General features: G+C 33.9%; 1 protein-coding gene and 1 long non-coding RNA gene across 2 annotated transcripts in view; one reads left to right on the top strand and one right to left on the bottom strand.

Annotated features, from left to right (window-relative positions):
• The window catches only part of LOC140748655 (uncharacterized), a 342,763-nt gene that overhangs the window by 66,941 nt on the left and 260,525 nt on the right, over positions 1-15,297 (bottom strand). The window lies entirely within an intron of this gene.
• gly (acetylglucosaminyltransferase) overlaps positions 1-15,297 on the top strand; it is a 27,742-nt gene extending 12,445 nt beyond the window's left edge. Inside the window, exons 4-9 of the mRNA XM_073081513.1 lie at positions 3,776-3,854; positions 4,957-5,106; positions 7,472-7,562; positions 10,289-10,393; positions 12,628-12,795; positions 14,108-15,297. Of these exons, the coding sequence (XP_072937614.1) occupies positions 3,776-3,854; positions 4,957-5,106; positions 7,472-7,562; positions 10,289-10,393; positions 12,628-12,795; positions 14,108-14,221 (707 nt within the window). The 3' untranslated portion in view covers positions 14,222-15,297. The remainder of the gene's footprint in view (positions 1-3,775; positions 3,855-4,956; positions 5,107-7,471; positions 7,563-10,288; positions 10,394-12,627; positions 12,796-14,107) is intronic.

Below are 15,297 nucleotides of genomic sequence, written 5' to 3'. Positions count from 1 at the left end.
TCCACCCCTAAAAGGGCAAAATAGGGGAAAACAGTTTTTTTGAAATCTTTTAATTTTGAAGCAACTACTATAAAATTTAGTATGTGGCTTTCTGGGTAGGAACAAGGACACACTTATTTATCCCCTTCCGAAAAATCAACCCCGTAGAGGGTAAAATAAGGGTTAAAAGTTCATTTGAACAACCGAAAATTTTGAAGCAAACACTATGAAATTTTGTATCTGGCTTTTTGGATAAAAAATAATGAAAATCTACCCCTAACGAGATAAAATAATGACTGGAACTTTGAATTACTCAAGTTATATACATTATAGAGCGTAAGTGGTGGATTTTTTCCGAAATAGTAACAAGTATTAAAAAAAGTTTACCACAAGTATCGAGTAGGGTATCAAAATAAAGGAAATTACAAGGAGATGATTACACATTAATTGTATAATATACATATATATAACACATAGAGATGACTGTCTGACTAAATGAGTAAGTTGCTGTGCCAGACATCATCCTAAAGGGAAACCGCGAAATTATAGCGTGCTGGAATTTTATACATAGGTATTTTATATATAGCGTAAATGAGCACTACGAGGATAAAATAGGATAATATTGTTTGAATATCTTTTGTTTTTGAAGCATTGTATTTGGCTTTCTGGGTAAAAATAATAAAACGCCTATTTCACTGTTTTTGGAAATCCTTCAGCCTGTTTAGTGCAGTCGGGTTTTTGATTTTTAAGCTATTGCATAGCTTTTATCGCGGGCTTTGAGCGCGGCGACCGAATCGAGAAATTCCGTAACGAAAATAAGTAACACCTTTCAACAACTCGGTTGCCTGGAGACTTGATATCCAACTATCAAGTATTTTATTTGATAACCTTAATTCGTCAACTTGAACACAGATGGCAGTAATACACATTTTTTTATAATCCGTGCAGAAATCTTAAAATTGCGTGAAGTATATTTTATATTCCCATTATAAAATTCAAAATTATATTACCATATTATCCAAATAATATGTTTTATCAACATAAGCTATGTTGAATTCTGGATTGATAAAATAACGTAAAAGAGTGTTTGTTATTTTTAAACGTACAATTACAACTGACAGACTTGACAGCACAAAATCAAAACGCCATTATGATTTATGGTACAAATAATTTGTGTACAAAGTGTTTTAAATATGAATAAACAAAGTGCATTTATTAATGAAAATGCGATGTACCTGTAACATTCGGCCAAATGTCACAGGCACATCGCATTGATCCATTTATATTGCTGGTTGTTAATAATTTATGTCACTTATTAAATACTTTTCTATTTTATATTTTAGAATGTTCAGTCTTGCTTGGAGTTATGAAATGTCAGCTGATATTTGCAATGTCTTATATAATGGAGATATGATAAAATAGTGGATAAAGATGTATTCATGTAAATGTTGATGATTATGGAAGAATATATTGTATTTCTGGAATTCCTTCTGAGCGTTTTCATAGCATAAAAAATGCTATGCAATAGCTTTACCGCGGCAGTCTCCGAGTGCCACACGTATTTTTTAATTAAATTACTTGTTTTGTGTAAGATATTATATTTATGCATTTACATTTTACTTTAAATAACAAGTTGTTTCTGAAGATAAACTTACTTCTTTTTTAGGAAAAATGATGACATTAACATTGATTTTTTTACCGACATTTAATCGTCACCATAAATCTTCTAGTCCTCTAAAAATCAAGATTTTCAGAAAAAAATTAGGTACACGGGCTCCTTGTCTTTGAGGCAAATCAAGTTGCTAATCCTTCCGAACTAAAAAGCTGTGGTTTGTACTAATATTATAAAGAGGAAAACTTTGTTTGCTTGATTATAATGAATAGGCTCAAAAACTACTGGACCGGTTTTAAAAATTATTTCACCATTCGAAAGCTACATTATCCACGAGTAACATAGGCTATATTTTATATGAAATATATTTGATAAATAGATTTTGAGGCGGTACAAAGTTTGCCGGGTTCATATAGAAGAAATATCTGTGTAAGTCGTGTGTTATTACCTAAAAAAGGTTAAAACCAAACTTATTATATGTATTTGTCGGCGAATAACTCTATGATACACGAGCTTTTGCCCGCGGCTTCGCTCGCGTTACGAAGTAATATTTTCATCCCCTATTTTATCCCCTTGGGGGTAGAATTTATCAAAATCCTTTCTTAGCGGATGCCTACGTCATAACGTCTACCTGCATGCCAAATTTCAGCCCGATCCGTCCAGTGGTTTGGGCTGTGCGTTGATAGATCACTATGTCAGTCAGTCACCTTTGAGTGATATACAGGGTGAATCTCCATAAAGTGCACATATTGAAATAGGTAAATTAAACCGCATTTTGTCGACAAAAAAATAAACAAAATAATGAAAAAAATTTTTTTTGGGTTTCACGACCTTTTGAAGTTTTTTTTTTGGAATTGTGCACCTGAAGTAAATAAATCGCTATAACTTTTAAACTAAGAGGGTTATCAGGTTCAAACAAAAATAACAATGGTTGCCAATGATAGGCCGTACTGATCCATGAAAAAAAAAAAACAAAAAAAAAATCATCTTCCCAGGAAAAAAATGTCAGATTAGTGCAAAAAAGCACTTTTTTTAGGTAAAATTTTCAGTAATTATCAATTTCCTCAAAATAATCTAGGCATTTTATTTTTTTATTATTATTTAATGCAATTCTACGTCGTATTAGCTTTCAAACACTAAAAAAACCACGCCTCTAACTCAAGTATAAAGTTTGCTAGGAACGTTTCAAAAAAGATACTCATGACGCGACGCACGTGCGCCCTAATAAAACTGGTATAGTCCGACTCATAATTAGATGTCCAAAATATAAACAAAGGAAACTATCAAAAATATGTTTCAATGGTAAATTCATGGTAGTTTCTTATTTTTGACGATATTAAAGTAATAAAACAGTAATAAAATAAATCTTTAATAATTAAAAAAAAAACACTAGTTTGTATGAAAAATGTTATTATTTACCAACACCCTTAAAAACTGCCTTTGTTTAAGAGCTCGTAGGAAACTTTATACTTAAGTTAGAGGCATGCTTTTTTTAGTGTTTGAAAGCTAATACGACGTAGAATTGCATTAAATAATAATAAAAAAATAAAATGCCTAGATTATTTTGAGGAAATTGATAATTACTGAAAATTTTACCTAAAAAACGTGCTTTTTTACACTAATCTGACATTTTTTTCCTGGGAAGATGATTTTTTTTTGTTTTTTTTTTCATGGATCAGTACGGCCTATCATTGGCAACCATTGTTATTTTTGTTTGAACCTGATAACCCTCTTAGTTTAAAAGTTATAGCGATTTATTTACTTCAGGTGCACAATTCCAAAAAAAAACTTCAAAAGGTCGTAAAACCCAAAAAAAATTTTTTTCATTATTTTTTTTATTTTTTTTGTCGACAAAATGCGGTTTAATTTTACCTGTTTCAATATGTGCACTTTATGGAGATTCACCCTGTATATTTAGATTTGTAATTTTGTAAAATTAAATTAACTTTTTAGGCTGGGGGCCTCATTTAAAATTTTCGCCGCGGGCCTCCGATCACTTAGTCCGCCCGCCCGTGCATATGTTGAGTTCGTCTAAATTGTGAGAGTGACATTGGCTATATTTATGAGCAGTCGGTTTCTTTGTTTTTATAATAATTCTCTAGTTATTTATTTAAATGCATTACGCTAAAAAGTATAACTTGTTACATTCATAACATATTTATCAATTTTTTTTTTTATTTTCAGATGACCTGGACATATCTCCGGATTTCTTCGAATACTTCCTCGGTGCCTATCCACTGCTGCACAAGGACCCTAGCATATGGTACGTGTCTCCTTTTATAAAATAGTACCTGGATCACCGAGCCCTGCTCGGTGTTGTAATAATAAATAAAAAATTTAACAAAAAAATATAACCGACTTCTATGTCACTACAAAGTTAAAAATAATTGAAATAAATGTTGGTTACATATTTGTGAAGTCGGCGCTCAATATATTTAGTTGGATAACGATGTAAACAGCGTGTCTAATATGAGCGCCGACTTCAGAAATCAGGAGGCACGGCAGTGCCTCCGCCAAGTCGAGCCAAAGCCAAATATGTACTAAACCAACATTTATTTCAATTATTTTTTACTTACTGAAACCTACTACTACAAGCAACCTACTACTACAATTATGCTTGACTGCAGAGGGTAATGCTCTTCGAGTTAATTTATGTATGTAAGTTTGTATATTCAGGCCAAAGTCCACCGCGCTGGCCAAGTGCGAATTTATAGATTTCACACACGTTTAAGAACTTTTTTAAATAATTCTTATAAGGTTACCTCACAATATTTTCTTTCGCCGTATAAGCAAGTGATAATTAATTTCTAATACGCATAATTTATAAATATCAAAGTTTACCTAACTGGACTATGAAACCCCGAACCCCTCATTTTTTTCTACATTTAAGGGTGGTATTCCAGTGACATCTTTGACCAATTTCAATGACCAACATTTGATCAAATCTCTTTGACAGATACCCATTCCACTCATCCAAGATTTCTTTATAATTTGCGATTGTTTTCGGCCTGGAAACTAGCATATAGTAATATCGGCGTTGCTAGTAAATTGGATAAATAAATAAATAAACGCTTTCAACACTCACAGCCCCACACTAGGATTCCCTGTGTCGTGGGTGCCATGGACACACATAGACAAATACACAAACATCCAGACCAAAAACAGAAATCTAAATTCATCATTTAGATATCTGTCTGGCCGGGGATCAAACCGGGAACCCTTTGCGCGTCAGACCGGTATGGTGGCCGCTCCGCCATGCGGGTCGTCTAATTGAAGTCATCCAATTAATTTGATCAAATGTACATTGGCCAAAGATATTTAGCGAGTGGAGTACCACCCTAGAATACATTTATATATACCCCCAGGTGTATCTCAGCCTGGAATGACAACGGCAAGAAGGACCTGATAGATCTGTCTAGACCGGAACTGCTGCACAGGACAGACTTCTTCCCAGGGCTCGGCTGGATGCTGAGGAGGAAGACCTGGTTACAGCTGGAACCCAAGTGGCCACAAGCGTAAGTATCTCCTATTAGAACGATCAGAAGAGATTTTTTTTAATATAGGAGTGGCAGACGAGCATGCATTCCACCTGATGGTACGCTTTTTTTTATAATATAAAAGTAGCAGACGAGCATGCAGTCGACCTGATGGTAAGTGGCTACTGCCGCCCATGGACATCTGTAATCAACCTCAGATAGAATCAGATATTCCTACCTGAGGTCGGCCACAGACGCGCCGCTACCCCTGAGGACTAATCTGGAACGCCTCGGAAATGTATGTCTCCCTTACCACACCTTTCAAACCAGAACACAGCAACGATACATGCGTTGCTATTTATTAGGCAGAAATAGATGTGAAGGTGGTGCCATCGGACTCAAACCATAGTAATCTTCTTTAATAGCCTCATATAAAAGCATTATAATAAAATACAGTATTTGTTCAAGGGAAATCTCCGTGTCTCTGACAGTCTCAGTTCGGGGCTATATGTATTTTCTTAATAAATATAGTTCAAAAAACAAAAAAATACGCTTTTATGATAAAATCAACTAAAAAGTATTATAGAAAATAATTTTCAATCTAGGAATCAATTAAGGAATACTGTTCCTTAATTGATTGAGTGTGGGGTGCTCCATTTATCAGGTTCGAAAAGCACCCCACACTTTTTCCACAATTATACTATTTACTGTTCCTTAATTGATTCTTAGATTGAAAATTATTTTCTACTTTTTAGTTGATTTTATCATAAAAGCGTGTTTTTTAGTTTTTTGAACTATAATTATTTATTATTTTTTAGTATTTCTCGTTATAGCGACCACCATTATTCATCGTTTGTAAAAAAAATAAGTGTCTATCTATTACGATTTAAGAGATAAAGCCCAACGACAGACGAACAGACCGCAAAGGGTTTCGTTTTAACCTTTGAGTACGAAATCCTAAAAATCATTCTAAAAGAGCGCATTATAGATATGTTTCAGAACATTTGAGTTATAGGGAAATAACATTATTATTTTCTAAACTAAAAATCACGACATAAAAGTTACGCCTATTAAAACTAAATAGCAATAATTATTATTTGCAATCTAAAGTTGCGATGAACTTTGCTGAAGGTGTTTGAAAAATCTCGCCTCGAAAATCGTTAATCCAGAGGATGTTGATAAGGACAATGGTACAAAACTATTAATGTTTAAAATATTGAATTGTCATCGGTCCTTAATAAGTATGCCAAATTTCGAGTTAATCCGACGTTTTGAAGGGGGTTAAAATCATGTTCAAAGATTCCGTTACATACTAACATACATACGTCTGAAGCTAATAAAAGCGTGTTAAAAAGCGTGGAGTGCTCCACTTATCAATTTTCGAAAAGCACCCCACACTTTTTCCACAATTATACAATTTACTGTTCCTTAATTGATTCCTAGATTGAAAATTATTTTCTATAATACTTTTTAGTTGATTTTATCATAAAAGCGTGTTTTTTGAACTATATTTATTTTATTAATTTTTAGTATTTGTTGTAATAGCGACCATCATTATGCATCGTATGTAAAAAAATCAAGTGTCTATCTATTACGGTTTAAGAGATAAAGCCCTATGACTCACGAAAAGACAGCGAAGGGTTTCGTTTTATCCTTTGAGTACGGAATCCTAAAAATCATTCTACAAGATGGCATTATAGATATGTTTCAGTACATTTGAGTTATAGGGAAATAACATTATTATTTTCCAAAGCTAAAAATCAATCTAGTAACTTTGCCTGAACGCTCCATAAGGCGCTTTCTCTCGCCTCGAAAATCGTTAATCCTGAGGATATTGATAAGGACAATGGTACAAAATTATTAAAATCGTGTATTGTCATGGGTTTTTGATAATTCTTCAAAATTTTGAATTAAACTGAACGTTCAAAGTGGATAGAAATCGGGCTCAAAGATTCCGTTACTGTTACGTACATACATACATACAAACGTACAACCCAAGCTAATAAAAGCGTGTTAAAAAATGAGGCTTTTCCTTTAGATTGTCATTTATCATTACTTTCCAGACCTTGATCCTTATAAGCGACACTATACGATAGTGAAATGATATAGGGTGTATTTTAATGAACTCGTTCGATTCCGGGCCAGGGAAAAAGATATTTTAAAAAACTAATTATGCTGTTTTAGTTTTTATCAAAGTCGGCCTCGTAATTTCTTTCAGCATTTTTCGCTAATTCTTATAGTTATATTTGGCCCTGAAGGCCTATTTGAAATATTCACCCTGTATATGTACAAGATGTTAGAAAACTTCGATCACGTGATTCAGAATACTCGTGGCGCCATCTCTTGACAAGCGGGAATTCGCCACTAGTATTAACTGAAAGTTAACAGGACATTTTGTTTTCAGTTTCTTTGATGATTGGCTGCGTAATCCGGAGAATACACAAGGAAGGGCTTGCATCCGACCAGAAATATCGAGGACGTACTCTTTTGGAAAGGTTTGTAGTACGAAGTAGTTTGTTTTAGTCAAATAGGTGTGCAATATATTATAAATGTTAAACTCGCGTCTAATCGAAAATTTGTAAGACTCATGTTTGTGTACGACTGTCATGTTTTGACATGACAATTTATTCATTAACATCTTTATTATTTTTTTTCTTCACAATATTCTGTTTATAATGTAATTTAATAATATTTGTATTTTTAATTCATAGCTTTTATATCATTGACATTTGTTAATTTGCATGTTGTCGTCGCCTATAATTGTCCTGGCACTTAGACTTATACCTACTTGAGTTTGTTTTATATTTAATGCATAAGTGTACAGTATGTTGGCGATTCTATAAATAAATATTCTATAATTATAATTAAAAATATCTATAATTTTTGATTGTGTTGATCATAAAACCTTATTGTTAAAATTACAATATTATGGTATTCAGGGAAATTCTCTAAAGTTGATAAATTCTTATTTAAACAATAGAGTCCAACAAGTGCAAGTAAATGGAGCATTATCAGCAGGTTCTAATATTAAAATAGGTGTACCTCAGGGCTCCATCCTAGGTCCGTTTCTATTTTTAGTTTATATAAATGATTTGCCAAATGTAGTAAAGGATTTATCTGAGGTTGTTTTGTTTGCTGATGACACTTCCTTGGTGTTTAGAGTAAAACGACAATCACAGGATACGAACGATATTAATGAAACTCTTTGCTGGATTCAGAACTGGTTTGATGCAAACAACCTACTCTTAAATTCTAATAAAACTAAATGTATTAAATTTATGCTACCAAATGTAAGGAGTACGGGGATGAATGTCGCTCTAAATGGTGAGACTTTGCAATTCGTCAATGAAACTGTTTTCTTGGGGATTACCATTGATTCTAAACTCCAGTGGGGTCCCCACATCTCTGCTTTGTCCAGCAGACTTAGTACTGCAGCTTTTGCAGTCAGAAGAATTAGACAGTTAACAGACATACCCACTGCCAGACTTGTCTATTTCAGTTACTTTCACAGCATTATGTCTTATGGCATTCTACTGTGGGGCAGTGCTGCTGACATAGACTCTATATTTACTATTCAAAAAAGAGCAATAAGGTCAATATATAGTCTGCGGCGTGGTGAGTCCCTAAGAGAACTGTTTCCCACTATTAATATATTGACGGTGCATAGTCAATACATTTATGAAAATATTATGTATGTAAGAAAACACACTGATATGTTTGAAAAAAATAGTAACCACCATAACTTTAATACCAGAAATAGAAATAAATTAGCAATTCCTAAACATAGATTATGTAAGGTGGCTAGATCTTTCATGGGCAACTGTATTCGCTACTACAATAAAATACCCGACCACATTTTGAATCTCACAGAAAAAAAGTTTAAACATGTCGTTAAACTAACGCTATGTAAAAAAGCGTACTATAAAGTAAGTGATTATTTGACTGACAAAACGGTGTGGTCTGAATTAGCTCCAGCTCCACATGTACCATTACGTTAAGTTAACATTGTCAAAAACATTTTTTTTAAAAGATGTGTGTTATGGAGTTTCTTTCGCCGCTTCTTCTCCATAACGAAACACCTTGTGAAGTGGTGGTAGTTGCTTTGACATTCAAAAAGTGATCTGTAAAGAACCTATTTTGAATAAAAAAAATTGATTTTGATTTGATTTGAATAACTAAATAAATAGCGCAGTAAATAAATATTGTATTTTATCACATAAGTGATAGTACCGTGAAGGTGGTAGAACCCTTTGTGGTTCGACTCCGGCAGCACCACCGCCACACCTATTTCTACCTAATAACAGCAGTGTTAGGCGCTGCTGTGTTCTGGTTTGAAGGGTGTGGTAAGGGAGACAGACTTTTCCGAGGTGTTTCAGCTTAGTCCTCAGGGGTAGCGGCGCATCTGTGGCCGACCTCAGGTAGGAATATCTAATCCTATATGGGGTTGATTACAGATATCCATGGGCGTCAGTAGCCACTTACCATCAGGTGGACTGCATGCTCGTCTGCTACTCCTATATTAAAAAAAAAACTGATAATCAAAGCAATTCTTGCAAAATTATTATCTAACCATTCCAAAATATAAAAATGCACAACGTTAATATTCAAGTTTTCACTTCTACCGACACTCCCGGAGTGCAACCCGTTTGTTTTTTTACACGCTTTATATTAGCTTCACTTGTATGTTTGTCAGTGAGTAACTCCGTTGTTCAATAGAAAGAGATCAACATACATCCTTATAATTATGACGCTTTGTGGATGCTTAGTGTGAACAGCAGTATAAATAAAACAATAAATAATAATTAAATAAACTAAAGAACTCGCTTTTATAAGAAATTTAACTAAAAAATAAAAAAATATACAGGGTGAATTTTTAAAACGGGCCTTCAGGGCCAAATCCGAAACTAAAAGGATTATCGAAAAATGCTGAAAGGAGTTACGAGGCCAATTTTGATAAAAACTTTCTTAGTTTGTATTTCTATAAAAGCGTGTACTTTAGTTTTTTTAAACTATATTTATTTTTAGTGTACATTAACTTATTTATGTTAGTATTGTAACACACATTTTTAATGTGGGTTGAAGTTTCACGCGCTGATGTAACACATACATATATTTTTATTATTCTGTAATTTTACATCCTATTACATATTTTGGTACATTTAAAATAAAAATGTAATGAGTATAATGTTAATATTTATTTTGACATGAAAATTGTTTTCAGGTGGGAGTAAGCAAAGGGTTGTTCTTCGATATGCATCTACGGTATATGCATTTGAACGAGGACTTCGTAGAGTTCACCAAACTAGACCTGAGTTACTTGATGAAGGTATGTGGTTGGTTGCTTGGTCTTCTTGCCCCACTGCTGGGTATGAGTCTCTACCCAAAATATGAGGATGGTACCATAAAGATGTCTTCTTTATAATGTACTAGCTGACCCGGCAAACTTTGTACCGCCTCAAAATCTATTTATTAAATATATATCATATAAAATATAGCCTATGTTACTGGTAGATAATGTAGCTTTGGAATGGTGAAAGAATTTTTAAAATCGGTCCAGTAGTTTTTGAGCCTATTCATTACAATCAAACAAACAAACAAAGTTTTCCTCTTTATAATATTAGTGTAGATGAGCGAGGAAGATATAGAAAAAAAACAATACTCTATTTCCGCGTTCCTCAACATGTGGTCCGCGGACCCCTGGGGGTCCGCGAGTATACGTATGGGGGTCCGCGGTGTCATATCTGGACCATACATAAATCGCTCATTAAATGCAAAAGGGCCGCTTTACTGCTTTTTTCAACCACATAACCTTTGTGAAAAGGCATTCTGTACCCTTGTTTATACAAAAACAAATACAGAAACAGATTACAAGTAGAATATGATTTGAGATTACAGCTTAGTAGCAACATCAACCCGAGTATCCCTGATTTAGTTGCAATAAAGCAACACCAACCTTCACATTATTATTTTTTTCATATTTTTCATAATAAACAGTTATAATTACCTTTTGTTACTGTTATTGTTATATTATAATTATTTTAATAATTTGTACGACACATTCCATACATCTTTTTTATTCAAATTCACTCTGAAGTGGTAATAAAAAGGGTTTTTGTATTGAACTCTAGCAAATTGACCTTCATAACGTAAAGTTTAAGAGTACTACTACAGCGTATTGTCATTTTAAGGTAGTGTTGCGATTTTGGGTATAAGATTATGCACAAAAATAGGATCAAAATAGGACATTCACTTAGGAGCATTTTATTTTTTGCCTGAAATCGGTATTTAGAAATAAAAACACAAAAACTTGAATATCTCAAAAACAAATCACTATCGGCTAGGGTACTTAATGACAAAATCTGTTGCAAATGAGCTCTACTTTTACCCCTCCAAGGGAATGTATCGAATTTTTAGTAACCCTGTATATATCATTGAAGTAGCTGTGGATTTTGTTGAATAAATAAAAAAAAAAGTGTGTGTGTGTGTCAGTTACGACGCACGATTGGAGTTTACTCCTTACGAATGATAATTATGATATATATCGAATAGAAAAAAAGGGTAAATGAACGCATCTGCTAAAATGATAAGAGAAACAAACATATATCTGTAATTATTCGGATTATTTATATTACTTCAATAATGCGTATTACATAAAGTATGTTACAAAATAATATAAATAATAATAATAATAATAATTGTGTTCAATTTATACAAATCCAATTTTAGGATGATTGATTTCTTTCACTTTGAATTATTATTTTGGTTAAAACCGCTACTTCCTTTTTGAGAGGATATGATGATTGTAATAAAAAGGAGGGATTGTAATGGATCATTATACGTTGCCGCCCAGCGACATGTATACATGTCCGAAACGAAATGTACCGTAACCGTCCATGGACATGTATACATGTCCGAGTTTAGCACCTTCGTATTTGGCTTATTTTAAATTATCTATGTTTTATTTGTGGCTAAAAATACTTTTAATATGTAGTCTGTGAACCTATTTTACCGATACAACGCATTCCTTCACGTCACTAGTACAAAAAAATAAAATTATGACATTTCTATTCAGTGACTTCACTGGTGTTGCGCGTAAAGTGTGGATATATATGTTTGTCTCTTTCTACGTAACGCCTCAACTTTTCGTACTTGATTTTACTCCTCATAAAATTTCCGTACCGGGCCTTATAACTCAAATCGTTTCTTAAGGAGTAAACTCCAATAAACTCTAAAAAAATGTGAGCCGTCACGGGACGCCTGGCAGATGTGAAACATCGACATTATTTTGTAAAAGTAATATGCAGAAAAGAACATATTGTGATAGGAACTAAATATGTCATAATGATAAAATAAAATATTAAGATTTTTTTCCAGATAACGATGACTATTTATTGAATTCGATTGCGTATGGCGACGCGTCGCCACACCGTACACACTATGCATATAGACTGTATATATATACCATCGTATAGCGGCACGCGTCGCCACGCCAGAAATCGGTTTTACGTGCGGCTATAGATGTTTCACATTAATAAAATTAGTTTTATTTGTTCTCCACAGCACAACTACGACGCGAACCTCTCGTCTCTCGTCTACGCGTTACCCGAGACGTCGGCCGAGCGCGCGGCGGCCGGCGCGGGCGGCGAGCCCGCGACCCGCGTGCCGTACTCCAACGCCAAGACGTACCAGAAGGCCGCCAAGAAGCTCGGGCTCATGGACGACTTCCGGGTGAGTTTATTGTGGGTGGGTGTAAAGATGCCCGAGTGGCTGGAAATGTGATTTTGGGTGAGTTTTGTGAGTTTTGCTGTATTGTGGGTGTTGAAAGAGGCCCGAGTGGTTGGGAAATGTGATTTTCAGGTGAGTTTATGTGTAGGTGATGAAAGATGCCAGAGTGGATGGGAACGGGTGAGTTTGTTTTGCTGGTGAAAGATGCTCTCGAGTGGTTGAGAAATGTTGTTTTGTGGGTGGTCCGTACTCCAACGCCAAGACGTACCAGAAGGCCGCCAAGAAGCTCGGGCTGATGGACGACTTCCGGGTGAGTTGTTTGTGCGTGGTGTGAAAGATGCCCGAGTGGTAGAAATGTGATTTCCGGGTGAGTCTGGCTGTTTTGTGGCTGGTGAAAAACGCGCGAGTGGTTGGAAGATGTGATTTGCGGGTGAATTTGTTTTGTGTGTAGTGAAAGATGCCCGAGCGGTTGGGAACTGTGATTTCCCGGTGGGTTTGGTTGTTTTGTTTTTATATAGTCCGGGAAGTTAGTGATTATTGAAAGAGACGCGAGTGGTTTGGAAATGCCCGAGGAGTGTTCATAGGGACCCGATGATGTTGTATATAGCTTGGGGATTGGTAGTGAAGGATTTGAAAGCTATTGAAAGAGGCTCAAGTGGCTTGGAAATGCCCGAGATTTGTTGAAAAGAAGCCCAGTGTTTTAAACAGCCTGGCGTAGTTAAATGGATTTGAGAGTTGTTGTAGAAACCTCGATCCTCGTATAAGTCGGTCATGTCGGTCAAGACTAGTAAAAAAAAACTTTACATTGAATAAAAAACACGATATTTAAAGAAAATCTGACTGCAGATTTAAAAAACCTGTAATGAGTACAAACACCCAATGACTAGTCAGCAATAATTTTAATTGAAATATACCTTTCTAAACTTTTTAATATTTTTTTTTTTATATCTTTTTATTTTTCTTGTAAATGTCTTTTTCTATAATTTTAATTGAAATATACCTTTCTAAACTTTTTAATATATTTTTTATATCTTTTTATTTTTCTTGTAAATGTCTTTTTCTATAATTTTAATTGAAATATACCTTTCTAAGCTTTTTAATAATTTTTTTTTATATCTTTTTATTTTTCTTGTAAATGTCTTTTTCTATAATTTTAATTGAAATATACCTTTCTAAACTTTTTAATATATTTTTTATATCTTTTTATTTTTCTTGTAAATGTCTTTTTCTATAATTTTAATTGAAATATACCTTTCTAAACTTCTTTTTATTTTTTTATAATTATTTATTTTTCTTGTAAATGTTTTTTCCTCAGAGCGGCATACCAAGAACAGCATACAACGGCATAGTGTCCTGCCACATAAAGGGCCGTAGGGTGTACCTCGCGCCGAACTACGAGTGGACGAAGTACGACCCCACGTGGGGGTAGCACACACCCCCTGTGTTCTTTGTTAAGGGTGGACAATTTGTGCTGTTTAAAGTGTGAGGTCGATTTGGACTCGTGTTATAGCAAAGTTGCTTAATCTTGGTATAACATGACTAGGAAAAGGACATTAAAAAAATACAGGCTTTATAATTAAATCCCGATTGGTATATTTGTTAATAATATAATGTGAGGTCGATGTGGACAATGTTATCGGTATGAGGTCATGAAAAAAGAATTCTGTAATCTTGTGAATCAATATTTTTTTCAGATCTGATGATTTCTAAATCGTAACAAATAAGGTGATCTTGAAAACATTATTTAAGATCCATATTGACAATGGCAATGGACACAGCAATATTGTAAATGTGATGTGAGGTCGATTTGGACCTAGTTGTTTAAATATGACGTCATTATTAAAACATATAGAAAACCTGTAAATTAATCAAGAAGTATTGGTATCCGACATTCATTGATATTAATATATGAGGTCGATGTGAACAGCATTATTCAAAATGAGCTCACGTTAAAAAATGTATGAAAATCTTTACACAATCTATATTGGAAATATCTAAGAAATAAAAAATGAGTATACATACGCGATGAATAGATAACCTCTCTTCCTTTGGGAAGTCGGTTAAAAATTTAATGTCAGGTAATGTAGAAATATTTTATTGACCTCATATTTATGTAGATGATACCAAAATGTATAAAAAACGCTGTCGGTTTGTGCAACTATTTAATTTATTTTGAAAAGATTTTGAAATAAAAAAAAAAACTTCAGTGAATACCGTACGCATTTTTACCAGAAACTATTAAAATATGGAAAAAAAGTATGTTCTCGAGGCAAAATAACCTCATGAGGTCGATATGACCTCCATACTGATTTTTTTTATCTTTACTAAGATTTAAAAAAAAAAGTTTAGAGAATGGCATAGAGACCATTTTATCGTGAACTATTAAAATAAAACAATGTATGAGGCAAAATAAAATCATGAGGCCGATATGACCTCCATGTTCAAAGTTAGTCTTTTTTTTTGTTTTGTACATAAGTAATGAAAATTATATACTTTTCCACTAAA

This window comes from Epargyreus clarus, unplaced genomic scaffold, assembly GCF_041222505.1.
Source record: "Epargyreus clarus isolate Ecla_fem2 unplaced genomic scaffold, WU_Ecla_fem_2.2 ptg000016l, whole genome shotgun sequence".
NCBI lineage: Eukaryota > Metazoa > Arthropoda > Insecta > Lepidoptera > Hesperiidae > Epargyreus > Epargyreus clarus.
The sequence above is the reverse complement of the archived record's forward strand: the minus strand, read 5'-3'. Positions and strand labels throughout refer to the sequence as shown.